The sequence below is a fragment of the Acomys russatus genome, chromosome 7, assembly GCF_903995435.1.
Source record: "Acomys russatus chromosome 7, mAcoRus1.1, whole genome shotgun sequence".
Lineage (NCBI taxonomy): Eukaryota > Metazoa > Chordata > Mammalia > Rodentia > Muridae > Acomys > Acomys russatus.
In genome coordinates, this window is record NC_067143.1 from 4,421,130 (window position 1) to 4,442,009 (window position 20,880).

General features: G+C 54.9%; 1 protein-coding gene and 1 non-coding gene across 2 annotated transcripts in view; one reads left to right on the forward strand and one right to left on the reverse strand.

Annotated features, from left to right (window-relative positions):
• Myh14 (myosin heavy chain 14) overlaps positions 1 to 20,880 on the reverse strand; it is a 60,971-nt gene that overhangs the window by 14,306 nt on the left and 25,785 nt on the right. Inside the window, exons 11-32 of the mRNA XM_051148475.1 lie at positions 19,259 to 19,354; positions 17,175 to 17,293; positions 15,702 to 15,854; positions 15,419 to 15,592; positions 14,811 to 14,984; positions 14,326 to 14,440; positions 12,803 to 12,901; positions 11,724 to 11,911; positions 10,851 to 10,972; positions 10,320 to 10,389; positions 9,793 to 9,953; positions 8,819 to 8,927; positions 7,440 to 7,571; positions 6,709 to 6,915; positions 6,087 to 6,224; positions 5,580 to 5,703; positions 5,296 to 5,467; positions 3,994 to 4,206; positions 1,716 to 1,860; positions 1,340 to 1,546; positions 681 to 785; positions 437 to 589 (exon numbers count right to left, since the gene is read on the reverse strand). Of these exons, the coding sequence (XP_051004432.1) occupies positions 437 to 589; positions 681 to 785; positions 1,340 to 1,546; positions 1,716 to 1,860; positions 3,994 to 4,206; positions 5,296 to 5,467; positions 5,580 to 5,703; positions 6,087 to 6,224; positions 6,709 to 6,915; positions 7,440 to 7,571; positions 8,819 to 8,927; positions 9,793 to 9,953; positions 10,320 to 10,389; positions 10,851 to 10,972; positions 11,724 to 11,911; positions 12,803 to 12,901; positions 14,326 to 14,440; positions 14,811 to 14,984; positions 15,419 to 15,592; positions 15,702 to 15,854; positions 17,175 to 17,293; positions 19,259 to 19,354 (3,176 nt within the window). The remainder of the gene's footprint in view (positions 1 to 436; positions 590 to 680; positions 786 to 1,339; positions 1,547 to 1,715; positions 1,861 to 3,993; positions 4,207 to 5,295; positions 5,468 to 5,579; positions 5,704 to 6,086; positions 6,225 to 6,708; positions 6,916 to 7,439; positions 7,572 to 8,818; positions 8,928 to 9,792; positions 9,954 to 10,319; positions 10,390 to 10,850; positions 10,973 to 11,723; positions 11,912 to 12,802; positions 12,902 to 14,325; positions 14,441 to 14,810; positions 14,985 to 15,418; positions 15,593 to 15,701; positions 15,855 to 17,174; positions 17,294 to 19,258; positions 19,355 to 20,880) is intronic.
• Positions 18,703 to 18,809, forward strand: LOC127192556 (U6 spliceosomal RNA). Its single transcript, XR_007831023.1, has one exon. It is a non-coding gene; the product is annotated as a U6 spliceosomal RNA (small nuclear RNA).

Genomic DNA, 20,880 nt, shown 5'->3' on the forward strand with positions numbered 1-20,880 from the left:
TGGCGGAGAGACACATGGGTAGATCAGCCACAGTTCAAGGTGGCCGAGCCTGGAAGTAAAACAGAGGGTGGATGGGACATGCACCCTACTACAAGGGAGGGAAGACCTAAGTCTGGAAGAGCAAAGGTTTGCAAACATTACTGGGAAATACAGGCAGAGGCTCTGTCCAGGGGATGGGGGGATGCGGGGGGAGGGGGGTGCACATAGGCTGTGAGGAAGGGAGGGCAGAGTCCTTGTGAGAGCAGGAGCTTCAGAGAGGCAGGGCTGGTGAGCCACAAGGCCAGAGTGCACCCTGAGGGTAGCGTAGTCAGGACAGGCATGGCTGTGGGGACACAGCAAGGGTGGCAGGTGAAGGCAGCACCCAGGCCCAGCATGAGCTGGGACCCTGGGCACACGGCCTGGGGCTATGGTCCCTGGTGCAGGGCTTACAGCCCACCTGGGCCTGTGCGGTCTGCAGCTCACGGCCAGCCCGCTCCCTGGCGACCACCTCCTCTTCCATCTGCTCCCGAAGCCCGACTGCCTCGGCCTCCAGGGCACGCACGCGGGACCCCAAAGCCAGCTTTGCTCTTGTCTCCTCCTGTAGCAGCTCCTGTGGGTGGAAGGGATAACAGGGGTGAGATGGACTCAGCAACAGGGTAGAGGATGCTGAGGAGTCGGGGGCGGGGTGTGAGCAGCGTCACCTGGGTGTCATGTAGCTGGGACTCTGCACTGCTCAGCTCCTTGCTTAGCCTGATGGCCTTGGACTCAGCCTCGCTCAGGGCTGTGGACACGCTCTCAAGCTCAGCCTGTGGAAAGGGTAGTTCAACATGGTGAGTCTTGCTGGTGCCTCACTCCCAAATCCTGGCTGTGCGCAGAGGCCAAGTGTTAGGTGTCCACAGAGGAGAGGAATTTCTGGCCCCTGTGTCTATAGAGAAATTGTACAGCTGTGTTCAAGCCTGATCCCAAGAGGGAGCCACAGCTATGTCACCAACAGGGTGGCACGGACAGTGGGCAGCAGACACAAAAAAGGGAATACTACTCAGCAACGAAAAGGGACGAGGGAGCTGGGTGGTGGCACATGCCTTTAATCCCAGCACTGGGGGAGGCAGGAGAGGAAGAGGCAGAGGCAGGCAGGGCAAAGCTCTGTGAGTTCTTGCCCAGCCTGGTCTACAACACAAGTTCCAGGACAGCCAGGGCTACACAGAGAAACCCTGTCTGGAAAACTAAAAATACTTAAGCCAACATAGTCTGGGGTGGAGTCATTTTTTTTGGTCTGTCCTTGCTGCCCTATTTAGAGTGAAACTATTCACAGCCGCCCCCCAACCCCTGGAATAGTCACATGACACACACCCCTACTCACCTGGGCTCTCTGGAGCTTCTCAGCAGCCTCGGTCCGAGCCTGATCCGCATCGCTGGCCCGGCCCTGGACCTCCTGTAGCTGGGACTCCACACGTCGTCTCTTCTGCTCGCCCTCCTGTCTCAAGGTCTGTAGGCTGCTCAGCTCTGCCCTCAGCTCAGACACTTCAGCTTCCAGGGCTAGCCTCATCTTCTCCCACATACCTTTGCCCTGCGTGGAACAGGTGGACTTGTTGAGGATTCACCTTGGAGCTCACCGCTCACTCCCTTGGGTTTGTTCCATATTCACTTTTCACCAAGGACCCAGTGGATAAGTAGTTACTTAATTAACCCTTATATAAGGCTGTATCCCAGGGAGCAGCCAGTCACTACCTACTTACCCTCCGGGCTTGCTCCAGCTGCTCGGCCATTTCCCCCAGGGCCTGGCCATGCCTCTGCCTCAACTCCTGCATGGCCACCTCATGAGTACGGGCCTCCTCTTCCAAAGTCTTCTTCAGCTCCGTCACCTCCTGCTCCCTCTTGGACCTTTGGTGGGGGAGGGGAAAGGGCAGGAATTGAGGGCAGAAGACTGAGGGATGTGGGGAGAACCAGACATGCCTTCCTTCTCCGTTTCCCTCAGAATGGGGCCTGTAGTTTGTGCTTCCTGTGAGGGTTTGGATATGAAACCTCCCCCACAGCTTCATGTGTCTCCACACTCCAGTGCCCAGCTAGAGGCACTGTTTTGAAAGGATGGAGAATGGCTCAGCAGTTAAGAGCACTGGCTGCTCATCCAGAGGTCCTGAGTTCAATTCCCAGCAACCACATGGTGGTTCACAACCATCTGTAATGGAATCTGATTTTCTCTTCTGGTGTGCATGAAAACAGAGCCCTTACATATACATAAAATAAACAAACAAATCTTAAAAAGGAGAGGATGGAGAAGCTTTGGGACAAAGGGTCCAGCTGACACAGGGAGGTGGAGGGTTATAGCCAGCCTGGGACCATCTGCTGCTCTGTCAGGCCTGCACCCCTCCCGACCACAGTGAGCAGACGCTTCTGCCACCACAGAAGCCACTTCCCTGCCAAGACACCATGGGCTAAAATAAACCTTCCCTCTCAAGTCACCTCTCATCAGGGATTTGATTGTAAAACCAATGTTTCCCAAGGTATCTGGGTAGTAGCACAAGGTGGCGGGGTGTCATCAAGTTTGAGCTCCTACTCACCACCCAAATCCCATTCAAAGGGTCACTCCTCAGCAGTGTCCTCCTAGAGTCTTTCCTGTGGATTTGGCTTAAATCTTTTTACTATATGTGTGTGTGTGTCTGTGTGTGTGTGTGTGTATGTGTCTGTGGGTGTGTGTCTGTGTGTGTATGCGTCTGTGTGTGTGTCTGTGTGTGTGTGTGTGTCTGTGTCTGTGTGTGTGTCTGTGTGTGTGTGTGTGTATGTGTGTGTGGGTGTGTCTGTGGGTGTGTGTCTGTGTGTGTATGCGTCTGTGTGTGTGTCTGTGTGTGTGTGTCTGTGTGTGTGTCTGTGTTTGTGTGTGTGTCTGTGTGTGTGTGTGTGTATGTGTGTGTGTGCATGTGACTACAGTGCCCAAGGAGGCCAGAAGGGATGTCCCATCTCCTAGAGCTGGAGCTACAAGCAGTTGCAAGCTCCCGTATGGGTGCTGAGAAGTGGGCTGAGGCTCTCTGTGAGAGCACCCAGTGCTCTTAACCACTGAACCATCTCTCTGACCCTCAGACTTCACTTAGGAGTTGGCACTGCTGAGCAGTGGTGTTGCACACCTTTAATCACAGCGCTAGGGAGGCAGAGGCAGGTAGATCTCTGTGAGTTCAAGGCCAGCCTGGTCTACAGAGTAAGTTCCAGGACAGCCAGGGCTGTTACACAGAGAACCCTGCCTCAAGAAAACAAAAACAAACAACAACAAAGAAGGAATGGAAGTTAAGAAGAAAGGAAGGAAAAAAGAAAGAAATAAAAGAAAAAGCAAATTTCTCTAGGACTGGGGTAGCCTGAGGGCAATGTCTGGGTGTGACTCCTCCATTCATGTCTTTAGAGATGTTACCTGTAGTGGAAGTTTCAGGTCCTTTTAAAATTCAGTGGATTTACATAAATAGGTTTTTGTTTTAATCCCAATGGTGGGATCTTGGGCTGCTTTTAGTTTCTCCACAGCTGGTAATTGCCTCGTCCGGGATGTGGTCTAAGCCGGCTGGTGATAGTTTGAATCTGAGGACTCTGAGAGGGTATAAGTACCAGAGCCCAGGGGGGGTGGGGGTGGGCTTGGAGGAGACACCCAGAGAGAGAGGATGCTCCGAGAGACGGGTTGGGGCTTTCAAGGAGACAGTGGGAGAAAGAAGAAGTCTGCTGGTCCCGCTGGGCTGCTGGATATCCTGAACACTGAGACTGGGATTTCCCCCAAAGAACCCAACAACCCTAACCAGCAGGAACTAAGTCTAAAAAGGCCTATGCCCCCTGTCCCTTCGAAATTTCTTTCACTCCTACCTCAGGGGTGGGGGTGGAGGGTAGGGGGAAGTTAGAAGGGAGGTAGAGGCATTAAGGAAACCAAAATTAAATAGAGTTTAAAAATACACGCTACAGCACCTGTGTGGATCGAGTCTCCACCCGGAAGTGCCCCCACCCCCCGCCACCCCTGCCCTGCCCCACCCACCACCCTCTCCTCACCGCAGCTCCTGCTGGGCATTGGTGGAATCCAGTGTGTCTTCCAGCTCTCCCCGCAGCGCCTCCAGCTCCTCGCCCAGGTCCCGGCGCTGTTTCTCTGCCTTGGCCCTGGCCAGGCGCTCAGCTTCCAGGTCCTCCTGGGCCTCAGCCAGGCCAGCCTGTGCCTCTCGAAGGGACTTGAGCAGTTGGGCACGGGCACCGCCCTCCTCCTCTACCCTGGGGGTGTGACAAAGACCAAGGAGGGGTTGGCACCCAGGAAGGCAGAGCTGAAAGTGAAGTTCAGGGGCTGGGGAGACAGGATGTGGGTTCGAGTCCTGGCTCTGTCACTGGCCATGTGGTTCCTATTCCCAAATCCTTCATATTCCTGGGCATGCAGCAGACTGCTACCCACAGTCCTCCTGGGCTCCTGCCACGTGCGCAGCCCTTTACATGACTGTTCTTTGGGGATTTGTTGTTGTTTTCTAGGACAGGATCTTCCTAAGTTACTCAGGCTAGCCTTGAACTCACGGCAATGATCCAGTCTCAGCCTCCCAAGTGCTGGGATGACAAGCATGTGCCACTATGCTGGGCCATTTCACTTCTGTGTGTATGTACAAGTGGAGGCCAGAGGTATTCTCAAATTACTTCTCCACCTTAATTTTTTTTAATTATTTTTATTTTATGTGACTGAGTGTATGCCTGCAGGTATGTATGCGTACCACGAATGCAGTGCCCATGGATGCCAGAAGAGATGTTGGATCCCATATAACTGTGGTTAAGACAACTGTGAGCTGGGAATTGAACCTGAGAATTCTACAAGAGCAGCCAGTGCTCCTAACTGCTAAGTTATCTTCAGTCTTCCTAATTCACTTTTTTGTTTTGTTTTGTTTTTTTGTTTTTCGAGACAGGGTCTCTCTGTGTAGCCTTGGCTGTCCTGGACTCACTTTGTAGACCGGGCTGGCCTCGAACTCACAGCGATCTGCCTGCCTCTGCCTCCCGAGTGCTGGGATTAAAGGTGTGCGCCACCACTCCCGGCCCTAATTCATATTTTAGCACCTCTGAAATGGAGCTGCACCAGAAGCTCCAGGTATCTTGGAAGCCAGGTATCTTGGAAGGCCTCACATGTGGTATGGTCAAGGTATTTGAAATAGGCACCATGGCTTGTATACAATAATGGCTCAGTAAGTGTGTGCGTGCATGTGTGTGTGTGTGTGTGTGTGTGTGTGTGTGTGTGTGTGTAGCCTCCGGCTTGCAGCCCCTCACAAGCTGCGTCTCTGTGGAGGTGGGGGACAGTGGGGAGGAGGAGCCGCGCCCTGGGGCACTCACCTGACCAGGGCCGCCTGCAGCTCATCCTCCTTGCGGCCCAGCTGTGTGAGCAGCTCCTCTGCCCGCTGCCTCTGCTCCGCCATCTGCTCCTGAAGCTCCGAGCTCTCCCCGTCCAGCCGCCTCTTCAGCTTCTCCAGCTCCTGGCGGCCTTTCTCCTCCTTTCTCAGGCGGTCTGTGGGCACCAGGACAGGGGAGGGCTGTCCCGTGCGTCCACCTCCTCCCTCTGATGCTCTCCCTGCAGGTACTCGGGATGTACACAGCCCACCCTTCTCCCGGCCCCTCACCCTCCATGTCTGAGATCGTGGCTTCATATTTGAGCCTCAGCTTGTTGAGGCTTTTGACTTTCTCCTCCTCTTCGGCTGCCTGTGAGGAGAACTCGGCCAGGCGCTCCTCCAGCAGCCTCCGCTCCTGGGGACAGAGGAGACTCAGGACCCTTGGCTTTCCCGCCATCTCACCAGCATCCTGCCTTTCTGAGCCAGCGAGCCCTCTTTCGCCCTTCCCTCCTCTCCATCCCGTGGTCTGGGCCCAGCCCACCTCACAGGGACTCGCCCGATGGCATCCAGCCACTGTGCATGGAGGGACGCGGGGTGCTCTTATTAACAACACTGCACACCATCTCCATGGGGCAGCAAATCCTCGCCATCCCCCCCCACCCCCGCCCCATGCCCCGCACCCATGGCTCATGGTCCAGGATCCCAGCAGGAGCCCAACCGCCCCACCTTGCTTTGGTAAGCCCCTGGCCCCAGGCCTTTCCCCCTGACCCAGGATGCTTGGCTGCCCACGGCTCCCACCTTGCTCAGCTTGGCATTCTGGTCCTCCAGGAGCAGCAGGTCCTCCTCAAACTTCTTCATCTTGGCCTCTGTGGTCACCTTCTCCAGCTGCAGCTTCTGCCGGGCACCTTCCTCGGCTTCCAGGTGCGTCTCCAGCTCCTGAGTGTGGGGGGTGGGGCACAGGGATGCTAGGGGCTGTGGCTTTACACAGGCCCACCCCTGGGTGATGCTGGGCAGCAGTAAGCTTTTCCTTGTCTCCCCTTTCCACTCATTGGCTCGACAAGCACTTATTGAGTGCCTAGTGTATACCAGACACTACAATATACCCTGAAAATGGGTAACAATCTCCATCCATGCAGAAAAAGAACTCAAATGTTCCCTCGGTGCACACACATTTGAGAGAATGGCCATAGGAGGGTGGCCTGCCTGGGTGGCAGTGGAGGCTCAAGACAGCCACCTTCAGAGCCAGGAGACAGAGCCTGAATCCTGAGGTGACGGGGGACTTGAATAGCTGGATCCAGTGGTACCTGAAGTGGCCAAATTCTAGTTCTTCCACCATTTGAATGAAATCTATACAGCCTTTGGACCCTCCGAGCTGAGGTTTGGGGTGGGCATGGGCAGGGATGTCTGGGTCCCTCCACACCTGGATGTGCTGTTGCAGCCGCTTCTTCTCGCCCTGCAGCTGCCGGCTGCACTCTTCTTCCTCGCCCACTCGCGCCTCCAGTTCTGACACCACCAGCTCCAGCTCCTGCTTCCGGGCGGCCAATCGCGCCCTTGTCTCCTCAGCCTCAGAACACAGCTCCGCTTCTGCGCGCAGCTGCTCGGCCAGGCGCGAGCGCTCCTCCTCTAGCTGTGGATGCCGGGTACAAGTCAGGGGGAGACCCCGACTCAGGCTACCTCTACATTCCCTGATAAGCTCCCTTACCTCCTACCATCAAGTTCTCTGCCCAGCCTGGACGCAGCTAGTTCTGTACCTCGAGCCTTGCCCGCCTCATCCACACAGCTCTGCCATAGCTCTCCACCCAAAGTTCTACTCACCAGTCCACCCCTCACCTTCTTCACCTCCAAAGCCCTCCTCACTGCCCCAAGCCAACCCTGCACCCCAACACTGCCCCTGCCCCTAACCTTGGTCCTGCCCATCACACAGGCCTGGCCCAGCCCCCCTAACTCTTGCCCTTCAGGGCTGGCCCCCTCCACGCCCCCAAGACCCCACCTCTTTGCCTTTCATATACTGCCTACCTCCAGCCACACTCTTTACCATCTTGACCATGCCCTTATACCCACCCACTGCCCGACAAAACCCCACTCCCCTCGGCCCCACCCTCCACACGCTGACTCCACCCATGGCCACACCCACCCAGACCGACTCCTCACCTGTGCCACTCGGCCCTGCAGCTCCCCCACTTCACGTGCACTCTGCTGCTGCAGCTCCTGAACTTTCTGCAGCTCCTGGGCACGCGCCTGCAGCACCTCGTCCTGTCGTGTCACCTGCAGCAGGGGCTTCACCTGGGGAAGAGCACAGTAGCTTCAGAAAGGGGAACCCACCCTGCCTGTGCCCGAGACCTGCCGCCCTTGCTGATGTAAACTATCTCTGTGAGCCTGACAGTGGTGTGGAGACGCCTGGCTTGTTCTGGGTCCAGCTGTACCTGAAACTGCCTGTGTTTTCTTTTGGTTTCTTTGTTTGTTGTTCTTACATGTGGTGTGGTTTCTGAGACAGACTCTTATTGTTTTTTAAAATTACATGTATTATCTATAGACCCGGCTAGCAATCAGTCAAGACACAGACAGTTATATTTTAAAATAGCCTTAGTTAACCTGGGGCAGGGCAGGTGTCAGTCCTCTAAACTACTTCCCACAGTAGGGCCTCAGGCAAGGGATCCTTGCCTCAACCCCATGCCATCTGCTTCTAGTAACTTCTTTCAAGCTACCTCCCATCCATAATCGCATACACTTGTTCATGTTCTTCATCTGGGCCGGATTCTCCATCCACTCGGCCATGTGCTTCTCCTCCAGCTAACCCCATGGCGGCCTTCCTCTCTTCCCTTCAGTTCTCTCTCCTTTCTCCTTGTGGCCCTCTTTTCTTCTTCCCAGGATTCCTCTCTCTCCTAGCCCCACCTATCTCCTTTGCCCTGCCCAGGTGGGATGGCTTTTTATGAAGCAAAAGGTGGGTCCCACGGACAGCAAGCAGTAATTAGCACCAAAATACATCAGACCATCCCCCGCCATACTCTTATGTGTAAGGCAGAGTGGCTCAACTCTTCCCACATGTACTGTAGGTATGTGCTTTACACACAAATGTGTGGGGGTCAGAGGGCAGCTCGTGGGAGTCAATTCTCTCCTTCCACTAGGGACTGAGCTCATGTCCTCAGGCTTGGTAGCAAGCCCCTTAATCTGCCAAACCGTGTTATTATCGCTCCCCCCTTTTTTGTCTGACACAAAAGTTCATGTAGCCCAAGCTAGCACCAAACTCTATATGTTTCCAAAGACGACCTGGAACACCTGATCCTCCGATTCCTGAGTTCTGGGATGGACGGACAGCTTTGTATGTGTTGAGCAAGCGCTCCACCAACTGCCCTCAGCCTCAGCCAAGGCCTCACCTGTCCTCTTCAGGGCAAGGATTCCCGGCAGGCCTCCCCCTCCCCAACCCCAGGGTCCCCTCTCAGACCAGCTTAAATCACTTGCTGTCTAAGAATCCTGGGTAACAGGCAGCCCCTTCCCCCCAGAGGCTGAAGCCTGGGCTCAGCCTCGCTCACCTTGATGAACAATCTCCACCACTGCCAGTTCCTGAGCTTGAGGTAGGCAGCGCAGTTCCTCTGCATCACTCGCAGGGCACTCTGCTGCTGCTGCCTTCGCTGGAAGGCCCTGAGGGGACACGGCTGAGAGTGGGCGCTGGCCCCAGAAGCTAGCCACTCTAGACTTAGCTTTTTGTTTGTTTGTTTGTTTTGTTTTTCAAGACAGAGTTTCTCTGTGTAGTCCCAGCTGTCCTAGACTTGCTTTGTAGACCAGGCTGGCCTTGAACTCCCAGTGCTGGGATTAAAGGTGTGCGCCACCACACCCGGCGACATAGCTATTTTTGAAACAGGGGTCTTATGTAGCTCAGGTTGACTGTGAACTCCCAATCCTCCCACCTCCATCTCCTCGGTTCAGGGATGACAGGTGAATGTCACTGTGGCGGGGGAAACCCAGGGTCTCATGGATGCTAGCGGAGCCCTGTGCCTGCTGAGCTGCATCCCACCACAGCAGCCCTTACCAGCAACCTTACACACCCCGCTCTTAGCTCTGTCCAGGCCTCAGCATCCCTTTCTCCTCAGCCTACCCTCAACACACTGGCCCTGTGCTTGGCTCACAGCTCTCCACTGCTCCCCAGGGTCCCTGGGCAGGGTCCACAGCCCTCATTCTGGGGCCTGGCATCCCTTCTCCTGGCTGCTTGTTCTGGGGGGGAGGAGAGACTGACTGTTCGGGGTCCGTCTGTATCCTAAATGCCCTGCCATGAGGCCCTTACACAGACCAGCATCTCCTTCTCTTTTACCTAGGCACCCTCCATCAAGACATGTCACCCCTCCAGCTGGGGTCCTAAGCAACTGGCTGGGGCCAAATAATGTATCCTGCAGGTCGCCAACTTTCTGAACTCCTGCGGCATGCAGCACCCCAGCTCTCTCTGAGTGAGTATTTGCAGGCCTTGGTCCAGCCTTAGGCCACAACATCTGGCACAGTTTGGGCCCCTCACCTGCGGGCCAGGTAGCCCCTGGCCGCTGCCTGGAAAGACACTATGATATCTGTGACCTTCAGGTCCCGTTCTTCCTCCAGCTGGGCCAGGACCCCGGCCCGGAAGAAGATCTTGCTTTGGCCAACACGGTACAGGTTGGGGTCTAGCTCCAGGGCCTGGATCTAGAGGATGAGAGTGAGGAGGGGAGGAGATGGAGACAGGGAAACTGTATGAGGAAGGACAGTGGGGAGACCTGATGCTACACCATCCAGATGCTACATCTGCCACAGACCCCACTCCCATGCTACAGGCTCCACCCCACCACCTCACAGGCTCCAAGCAATATCTTTTTGCATGTCCAACCCTTCCCACACATCTCACCCCAACACCAAAGGCCCTGCCCATATGCGGTTAGCACCGCCTCTATCTACAGGCCCCGCCTCCTCATCCCAGCCATGGGCCCCACCCACTGACCAGGGCCCACCTCAGTCCACACAGCCCCATCCTTGCAAGCCCTGCCCCCAAACATAGGCCACACCCCTAGTTACCATCTTCTCACAGGCCTGTTTGCCGTCCATGAAGCCCTTGGGAATGGCGTTTGGGGTGAGGATCTCATAGCTGCAACCACAGGACAGGGCGTAAGAGAAGACGGGCACAGTGTCATGAGAGACCACATACACAAGGCTTGGTAGAAATCGGGAATGCTAACCACATCACTGGGATGAGACATTGGGAGCTTTGGGTTTGGTTCGGTTTGGTTTGGTTTGGTTTGGTCCTGGCTGCCCTGAAACTCTGCTATATAGACCAGGCCTGGCCCCCTAAGAGCTGGGATTAAGGCGTGTGCCACCATGCCCAGCTTCGACTTCAGTTTAAGTGTAGAGGTTAGCACACTAAAGTGAGCCTAGGTTCAGCTGGCGCCCCAGCCCCCTTTCACATTCTGTACATTTTCTCCTTTTCCTCTCACACACCACAGAAGAGACTCAGTAACCTGACCCGAAACCCCACGCTGAGATGACACCTGTAGGGACTTGGCTCCCGTCCTGCCTAGCCCCCTGGAGCCCTTTGCGGATCCTGCTCACCGCTGCCGGAACTCCTGGAAGAGGATGCGGTTGGGAAAGCCCTGGCGGCAGATGCGGATACCCTCGAGGACCCCGTTGCAGCGGAGCTGGTCCAGCACCAGGCGGGGCTCCAGTTTACCAGCCTGCAGGGGTGAGGGCAGGGTCAGCGGCGGCCACTAGGGGCGCCACAAGCAGGGCTACGGCGAGTGCCTTCCACCGATCCACACCCGCAGCCTCTCACTGGAGGATTCTAGGAGGAAGCTTTATCACTGAGCGACACCCTCTTTTTACTTTTTGTTTGAAACAAGGTGTTATTACGTTGCCCTGGTTGTCTCGGAACTGGTGCTGTAGGTAAGACTGGCCCTGAACTAGCTTATTGTCCCTAGCGCTGCACTGACAGGCCTGTGTCACCTCCTCTCCAGCCCCACCTTTCCCATACCTTAGTCTCATCATGTTCCTACCTGCTGCTTCAGGGCCTTCTCGGCTTGGGGAACTGCTTAGGCCAAGAAGCCCAGTCAGCTCTCCACCGGGGGCCTTCTGTGACTCCCTGGCTAGGTCAAATCCAGCCTGGCCCTCTCACACCGCGGAGCATTCACTTTGGGTGGGCGGTTTACCGTGTATTTTATTTATTTATATTTTTTCCATGTATTTTATTAAGTGCGCTTTCTGCCCTGCCCACCAGCAAACACAGAATACGTGCTCTCTGTGTGTCTGCCAGCTCCTCGCAGGACACAGGAGCAGCTGGAACAGGCTCTTCTTGTCTCTCTGCCACTGTGTCCCCAAGTTCTGTCTCTGCCACACAGTGGACACAGGTCACAGAAGCAGAGAGCCGAGGCACGGCAGCCCCACCCCCACCCCCCAGTGCATCATGCTGACTGGCCCCTCCCCACTCACCCTCTTCTCGTGGTTGGGGACAATGCAGCGGACAAAGCTAGGGTTGGTGTTGCTGAGTGTGGCCATGAGGCGGCTCAGAGATTCCTTGTAGAGCTGCCCGACAGTCCGGAACATCCCACGGCGGGGGCGGCCTCCTGGCGGGCCATCCCCAAGGCTGCTCACCTGCTCCAGCCCCACAATGCCCTCCACTGGGGGGGTTGGGGGTGGGGCGAAGAGGGACACAAAAGAGATCAAGGTCAGCCAGCCACAAATGTAAGCCATCCTCCTGCCTCAGCCTCCAGAGTGCTCGGATTCCAGACTTGAGCCACTGCACCCAGAATCAGCTTGTTAGCCAAGGTGGGGCGTCTTGCTTTAGGGCCTGGCATGCCATACAGAGCATCGCTCCTTGGCCTGGAGTAGAGCGCAGTCAGCAGAAAGACAGAGAGCCAGAACCTGGCAGAGTCCTCATGTGACCTGCCACTGCTGACCCTCCCCAAGTTCAACTCTCTCTGGTGCCCCAATGCTGTCAGCCATTTTCAAAACAACAAATGCCACTGATTATATTCCTATGGCATAAGGAAGAGCTAAGGTTCTAGGTTCAAATCCCTACTCTACCACCTACTGGCTGTGTGACCTTGAGCAAGCTACCTAACCTCTCTGTGCTTGTTTCCTTATTTGCACATTAGGTGCTTAGGAAATGCCTTTCTTTAAAATTTATTTTTACTATTTATGCATGGATTTATTTATTATTACGTATACAGTGCTCTGCCTGCACATGCACCTGCAGGCCCGAGGCGGGCATCAGATCACATTATAGATGGCTGTGAGCCACCATGTGGTTGCTGGGAATTGAACTCAGGGACTCTGGAATAGCAGTCAATGCTCTTAACCACTGAGCCATCCTCCTAGCCCTTTCTGTGTATTTTTTAATATGTGGTCTAGCTAGAAGCCTCTAGAACCACCAAGGGCCCAGCGAGAAGGGAGGGACCTCATGCAGAGTGAAGGGGCACAGGCATCTCCACCCAGGACCCCACCCACAGTTGCCCCTCCCCCCAACTGTGTTCTGCAAGCCTCACCCGTGGGTGCACAGAGAGACCCACCCCCTGGAAGAGAAGCACCAGAGCTGAGTCTCCCCGCAGGTCCAGGGGGTGACGAAGGGAATGGGCCAAGTAAAGTGAACTGTTGGAGGACCCCTTGTTCTGGTGGGAGGGGGGGAAAGATGGCAGCGGTGGGAAAGATGTGTGAAGGTGGGAGGGGAAAGGTGAGAGGAAGAGAAAGAAAGAGCATTAGTGAGCACAGAGCAAGCAGGCAGGAACTCTGAGGCTGCCCAGGACCCTCTCAAGTCCTGTTCACCTCAACAGCAGTGCACTGAGGTCACCTCTGAGACACACCCTAGGGACCAAGTCTGCATCTGTTTTCTTGGCTAGCCATTTGTGCCCTGGATGCTCAACAGTTAACCTGACAGCAGGCAGCCCTAAGTGAGATGGGCGTGAGTGGCCTGATGCCCTACCCTAACCCTTCTCCTGCCCTTTGTGGCAGCTTTGTTAAGGAATGGCTCCACGTGGGAGAGCAGCCCAGAGCAGCAGGACTGTCCCTCAGAGCCAGGCACACAGGGGCGGGGCAGCTGGGAAGGGGCCACGTGTCCACAGTGCCCACCAACTACGCAGGGTTATGTTGATTATTTGTGTGCGTGTGCGTGTGCCTGTGCGAGGGTACATGAGTGTGCAAGGGTACATGAGTGCAGCTACCCCTGGAGGCCAGAGGTGTTGGAGTCCTTGGAATCAGAGGTTGTAAGTGGTTATTACACACCTGATATGGGTGCTGGCACCCAAACTTGGGTTCCCTGATGGCTCAATTTGGTTTTGTTTTGTTTTTTGAGACAAGGTCTCTCTGTGGCTTTGGCTTTCCTAGAACTCATGATGTAGACCAGGCTGCACTCAAATTCACAGAGATCCACTTGCCTCCCCCGCCCTGTCCGCCCCACCCCCGAATGCTGGGATTAAAGGCTTGCACCACCATGCCTAGCTAAAAATATGTATATAAAGTCGGCTTTCCATATATTCAGACTCTGCATTTGTGACTGAACAGCTAATTAAGAATATTCTAAGGATAAGAGTCTATACTGAACACAGAACAGGCTTTTCCCTGCCCTGTTCTCTATGTACTAGTGCAACTGCTATTTACATATTATTTGCATTGTGTTGAATAAACAGGAATGACTCAGCCTATGGGGGGGGTATATGGGAAGACTTGTGTGAATACTATGGTACTTTATGGAAGTCTTTGAGTGGCCTGGTGGTCTGTGGGCCCCAAGGGACACCTGCACTTATTTTCCTGGTCTGATTGCATAGGAGACTATTACTAAAAAACAATTACTGACACTAAAGCGTGTCATACCTGCATGACATGTCATACCTGCATTATTTCTTGTCCTTGTGTAAGATGCTAATTTAAGATAATTACACATCCACCCGCCAACCCACCCACCCACCCGCCTACCCACCCATTTACCCATCCACCCATCCATCCATGCACCCACCACTGCTCCCTCCCACCTCTAGCGGCCCATTGGGGTGAGGAGGGGCCTGGCCCCTGGTGACAGAGCCTGGCAGGGTGGCCTTACCATCCTTCCAGATCTCAGCTGTGAGGCGGTCCGTGCTCTGGTGAAGCAGGGCGGCCACGTTGTCGTTCAAGGGGTCCATGTTCTTCATCAGCCACTCGCTGGCTTTATAGTCAACCTGAACAGAGCGAGGCAGACGCCAGTGCGACCGGGCTCCCCAGGTGCATGCTTAGTGTGGACGTCACTGCCCAAAAGGGTCCATGTTCTGAACAGCACCTCCCCTGCCACCCTCTGTACGCCCCTTCCCCACCCCCCATCTCTTCGCCATCCATGACGTCATTCTTTCAGTGCGTTCTGCTCTGGCCACATAGGCCTACCTACTCAGTTCCTCAAACACAGTCTGTTCCCACAAAGAGCCACAAACAGGAGACTCTCCCTCTGAAGGAAGCTATGGCTGCCCTATGTGTCACGTGAGCCTAGGTACCCTGGGGCCAAGTGGAGACCCCCTGGATCCTTGAGTGAGGATCCATAGCCAGCCCCGCCCTCACCTTGCCTGCGTAGTGCAGCACGCTGAAGTCGGCCTGATCCCGCAGGTGCCTGGGGCGCTGGAATTTGGGGTGGCCGCCCTGCTCCTGGGCCACCTTCTCCACGAAAGACTTGTCCGTGGCCTTAGGGAACCAGCACTCCTCGTCCAGCAGGGCCAGGAGACCTGGAGGGTTTGCCTGACGAAAAAGGTGGAACAGAAGTCAGAGTGCACAAGTCTGGGGCGCAGGATACTGCTTAGGGGGCTGGGGGCGTGGCTGAGCAGCTCAGCGCTTGCCTAGCAAGCAAGGCGCTAGGCTCCATCACCAGCACCGAACCACACACTGACCGGATGTCAGGAGCCAGGAACTCAAGTGGGACCTTTAGGGCCCAGAGAACCCGCTAGTCACAGGGATGTGGCTGCTGGTGGGACATTTCCTCTTTGGGTCAGTGCGGGGCGGGGGGGCTGTGGCAGGCGAAGGAGGAGCAATCTCACAGGTGGGCGGGGTTGGACAGTGTGTGCTGGGGGTTGGGGGAGGGCACAGGGAGCCAAGCTTTGTGGGCCTGAGGATCAGGAGGGCCAAGTTTTGCGGGTCTGAGTGGTGGGCGGGGCCGAGCATTGAAGGCCCCTCACCGGCCGCTCGATGAGGTCGATGCAAGGCTGCAGGTCCAACCCGAAGTCCAGGAAGGTCCAGGGGATGCCCTCTCGCTGGTACTCCTCCTGCTCCAGCACGAACATCGTGTGGTTGAACAGCTGCTGCAGCTTCTCATTGGTGTAGTTGATGCACAGCTGCTCGAAGGAGTTCAGCTGCAAGGGAGAAAGAGCGGTGAGCGAGGAGACAGCACCAGGACCGGAATGCGGGTGGGGGTTGGGGCAGGGGGGCGGGGGAAGGACACGGCAAGGCAAAGGCGCACACCTGGAAGATCTCAAAGCCGGCAATGTCCAGGATGCCCAGGAAGGAGGCACCCTGCCGCGGGCTCCTGTCCAGGGCGCGGTTGAGCCGCAGAACCAGCCAGCGGAACAGGCGCTCATAGGTAGCTTTGGCCAGAGCCTCCAGCGCGAAGTCAGCCTGCAGGGTAGAAGCACAGCGAGGTCCAGCCCGTGGGAAACTGGGTTTGGATCAAGCAGGACAGCCCTGAACTTGAGGCCTTTGCAGTTCGCCTCACAGCTTCTTGGGTAAAAACAGCAAAAAGCGCCACACCAACACCAAACACTCTGCCGTTACCGAGGTCCTAGCGTGCACCAGGCTCCCACCCTCCTCCTCCTCTTAAGGCAATTTCTACAACCCAGTGTGAGCTTCGCAGTCAAGAGTCTGCGTTGGAAATTCCAGTACAGCCAATCGGAGGCTGTGTGACCTTAGGTCCTGAATAAACGTCTCTGTGCCTCAGTTTCTCTGTATTACTAGAGACTGTAGCTGAGACAGAAAGCCAGGGACTCCTGGCTCCTTCCGGTTCCTTGTGGTTCCAACCTGTGGTCACCTCTCTGTCACCACTGTGGTCTGCGCCACCGTCTTTGCCTGGACTTTGTCAGTAGCCCTGAGTCCCCTTGCCGTTGTAAGTACCCTAAGGAACCAATTCCTGCAGTAGACAAGATAACCATCATATAAAGGGCCAACGAAAGCAAGTCACTGGCCAGCCTCTCACGGCACCTCTTTACTGTGGTCCCCGAGACTTTATATGACCTGTCCCCTAGCGATCACGGCCCAGTGACCCTGTCCCTTGCTCTTCTGTTCTGACATCACTAAACCCCATTCACAGAGGCGTCACTGAATAGAGCCGCCCATTTCACTCTCCTGCTTAGTCGCCAGTTCCCTAGCGTAGTGTTTCTCAACCTGTGGGTCGAGACCCCCATATCCTGCATATCAGCTATTTACAATATGGTCAAAAACAGCAAAATTACAGTTATAAAGTAGCAGTAAAATAATTTTATGGTTAGAGGGTCACCACAATATGAGGAAGTGTATTAAAGGGTCGCAGCATGGGGAAGGCAGAGAGTCAGTGCCCTAGTACATCCCAAGCCCCTAGAGAGACAAGTCTTTATTTCTGTTTGTGTGTATGTACACATGTGTGCAAAAGTGAGCACACGGGAGGGTGTGGAGGCCACAGCGGTCAAGCTTGGGTGTCCTTCCTCACATTCCCCGTCTTGTTCTTTCAGAGTCTCTGGCTGGACCTGGACCATAGTCATCCGGCCAGCGTGGCTGAGAAGGGAAAGACAGGAATCCTCCTGTCTTTGTTTCCACAGCTTTTTACATGGGCTCTGAGGCTCGAACTCGTGTCCCCATGCTTGTGAGGCTGGCACCTGCTGATGGAGCCGATTGCTGCCTCTTCTCCAGTACTGGTGATAGAGTAGGGGCAGGGAAGGTGTGAGAGACAGCTGGGTCCCCACCTACCTGCTCCTTGGTCTGTGCTTTCTGGACATAGTCTCGGCCGACTTTGATACGAGGGGTGAGAAGGGCTCTGGAGAAGTCGGTCACCCCAAGTCCCAAGAGGCGGCAGAGCTTCTGGGCAGCTGAGGGAGGGAGGAAGTGACAGGGGTTAGCACTGAAAAAGAGGAGGGCTTGTGGGCGGGGCATCACGCCCCTCCGCTGGAGGTGGGGGCAGCCCGCTCCCCCAAACACACACACACACACACACACACACACACACACACACACACACACACGCCTGCCCTGTAGGAGCATCCTGAGCTAACTGAGCACTGGTTGACAGGCCTGTGCCACCGGGACTGGAGTCATACATATTTTCAACAAGAGTGACTGGCATAAAAAGCACCTCTACACTAAGACGCTGAATAGATGGATGTTTGTGGTGGAGCACGGCAAGGCTGCGTGGGAGGCGCGTTTCCCTTTCTACTCTGAATTAAACCCTGAATCGAGCCATGTTTCCAGGCAGCCGTCAGCTCCTCTGAGAGAAGGCTTACTCGAAGGAAAAAGAGAAGCCTAGAAAGAAATACATTAAGAAGGCACCAGAGTCCAACATGGTGGCACACACCTGGCAGCCCAGTACCTGAACATTTTCAACATAAGGGTTAGGAATTCAAGGTCATTCTCAAAGCAGTTGGTGGCCAATTTACACTACGGGAAATCCTGTCTGAACCCAACTCCCCCAACATTAGGGTTCTAGTTAACACATAAAGCTATTTCTAGAGGCATTTGGGGAGAGGGCAGCAGGTTTCAGAAAGTCTTGTAGTGGGGCAGCGGCGGCGCACCCCTTTAGTCATGGCACTTGAGAGACAGAGGCAGACAGATCTCTGAGTTTGAGGCCAGTTTGGTCTACAGAGTGAGTTCCAGGACAGTCAGGGCTACACAGAGGAACCATGAAAGGCTTGTAATGTCTGCCCCCCAATTAAACAAAGCAAACAGGTGTGCCAGCGCAGGACAGTACCAGTGAATAGCACCCCCAGTGGCCATATGCAGGCACTGCAGGGCCGGCGGGGTGGAGAGGCGTGCTCCACTTCCCCAGATTTTCATAGCTGTGCTGTGCTGTGAACTGGAGGGCTTTTATAACCAGGACAGAGAGCGTCAGATGTCCAGGGGGAGCCAGCCCACTCTATTTCTGTCTAGATTTCTAGCTACACAGGCACAGGGTAGGGAAAACCCAGGGGAGACCCCCAGGATGCACACATCTCAGGAGTCTGAATCTGACTGTGGGCAATTGTCTTTCCTTCCTTGACAGCCAAATCCTAGCACTTGGGAGGCTGAGGCAGGAGACTGGCTGAGAGTTCAAAGTCAACCTCGGGTAGAGTGACATCCTCTCTCACAAAACTTAACCAAAAAGTTGGGTGTGGTGGCACATGCCTTTAGCATCAACACTCAGGACTCAGATCTCAGTGAGTTCAAGGCCAGCCTGGTCTACAAAGTGAGTTCCAGGTCAGCCAAGGATACACAGAGGAACCCTGCCTCAAAAAACAAAACACAAGTGCTCGCTTCCACAGCACACATACTAAAATTGGAACGATACAGAGAAGATTAGCATGGCCCCTGCACAAGGATGACACACAAATTCGTGATGTGTTCCATATTTAAAACAAAAACAAAAAACAAAAATAAAAAGAGGCAGGGCAGCAGGGCGTGGTGGCGCATGCCTTTAATCCCAGCACTCCAGAGGCAGAGACAAATGGACCCCTGTGAGTTCAAGGCCAGCCTGGTCTACAATGTGAGTTCAGGACAGCCAAGGCTACACAGAGAAACCCTGTCTTGAAAAAAGAAAAAAGAAAAGAGAAAAAAAAAGTAGATACAAGAGGATCTGGAGTTCAAAGCCGTCCTGAGCTACATATGACCCCGTCCCAGACGGGGGTGGTGGCGGGGGGAGAGAATTAGTGAAACAAGGGGGGGTGAGCCTGGGTGTGGGTGGCACAGTCTGCAGTCTCAGCATTGAGAGGCAGAGGCAGGAGTCAGAACCCTCCTGGTGGGGGTGAGGGGCGGGAGGGGAGATCTGGCAGGCGCCTTGCAGAGGACACCGGCTCGGGCAGTACCTGTGTTGTCAGGCATAGTGGCTTGGTCGGTGTTGCGCTCCTTCCTCAGGACAATGTTGCCAAACTGGAGGACAGCTGAGACGGTGCGCAGCATGGCTGTGGGGCAAAACGGAAGGTCACATGGGGTTGGGAGTTCAGGTACCATCACGCAACAAGAAACCCCAAAGTTGTGTTCCGACCCCCAGAGACCTTAAAAAATGCGACAGAGTCAATACACTCAGCTTTCTGTTTTCAAGCTTTGAACAGAGACATGATATAAAAGGGACTCAAAATGAACCAGACGTTGGGCTGGGGAGATGGTTCTGTCAGTAAAGCCCTCTCTCTGCAAGCATGAGGACCCGAGTTCGATTCCTCGCTGGGTGCAGTGGTGACCCCAGCACTGAGGAGACCTGGACAGGAGGATCACTGAAGCCCAGTGGCCAGCCAGCCTAGACAAACTGCCAAGCTCCAGGTTCAAGGAGAGAGCCTACTTCAAACAATAAGGTCATCAGGCTTACCAGCCCCATGCTCAACTCTCCACGTGACTGTTAGGGATTGGAACTCAGGGCCCCACACTTGGCAGCAGGTGTTTCTCCCACTAAGCCAGCTCCTCATCCCCATTGCTGGTTCCCATACGCAGAGCATGTGGCCAACAGCAGTAAAGTCCATGCCACAGTGAAGTGAGTCTTGCATGCTGTTTTCCAAGTTGGTCACTAAAGCCTCTTTGCCCCAGCACAGTGCTGGGGGCAGTTTACGAAGCAAGAACTGCTCTGTGGTTAAGAGCACTTGCTGCTCTTCCAAAGGACCCAAGTTCTGTTCCAAGTACCCATGACAGACAGCTCACAACCACCTGTGACTCCAGCCCCAGGGGATCTTACACCCCCTCCTGGCCTTCACAGGTACCAAGTCACATGCGCATCACACATACACACATACACACACACAAATGACTCTTTTTTAAATCCCAAAATGGGCTGGGCGTGGTGGCACACACCTTTAATCCCAGCACTCGGGAGGCAGAGGCAGTCGGATCGCTACGAGTTCGAGGCCAGCCTGGTCTACAAAGTGAGTGCAGGACAGGCAAGGCTACACAGAGAAACCCTGTCTCAAAAACCAAAACCCAAACCAAACAAACAAACAAAAAAATCCCAAGATGGGGAACCAAGCAAATGAACCCCAGAAAAGACACTAGCCTGAAGTGACACAGATGCGCATCTTGCTTTGACTTGGGCTGGCTGTTCTTGGGGCCAGGTCACTCTCCTTTGCTCTATGAGTGGCTTTAGTTGAGGACCCTGAAAGAACTCACCCCAAAGAGCTAAGATTTCTCTAGAAAATTCCCTGCTAGTGCTGAATACCCTGAACTCTGGCAACTGGAGGGGACCCTGCCCCCAGAAAGCTGTGCTAAGTCACCCCATGGTTTGATCTACATATCCGTGTTTCCTGGCTGGTGGTCTCTGTCTCTCTGCCTCTATCAAAGGTAGGAGTTAAGGCAGCGTCTCACTAGTTAGCTCGAGCTGACCTGGAACTCCCAGGGTAGACCGCACTGGCCTCAAACTCTGAGTCCTGCCTGCCTCTGTCTCCTGCGTGCTGGGATTAAGGGTATGTGCCACCACGCAGGCTCTTTTTGCATGTATGTATGTATT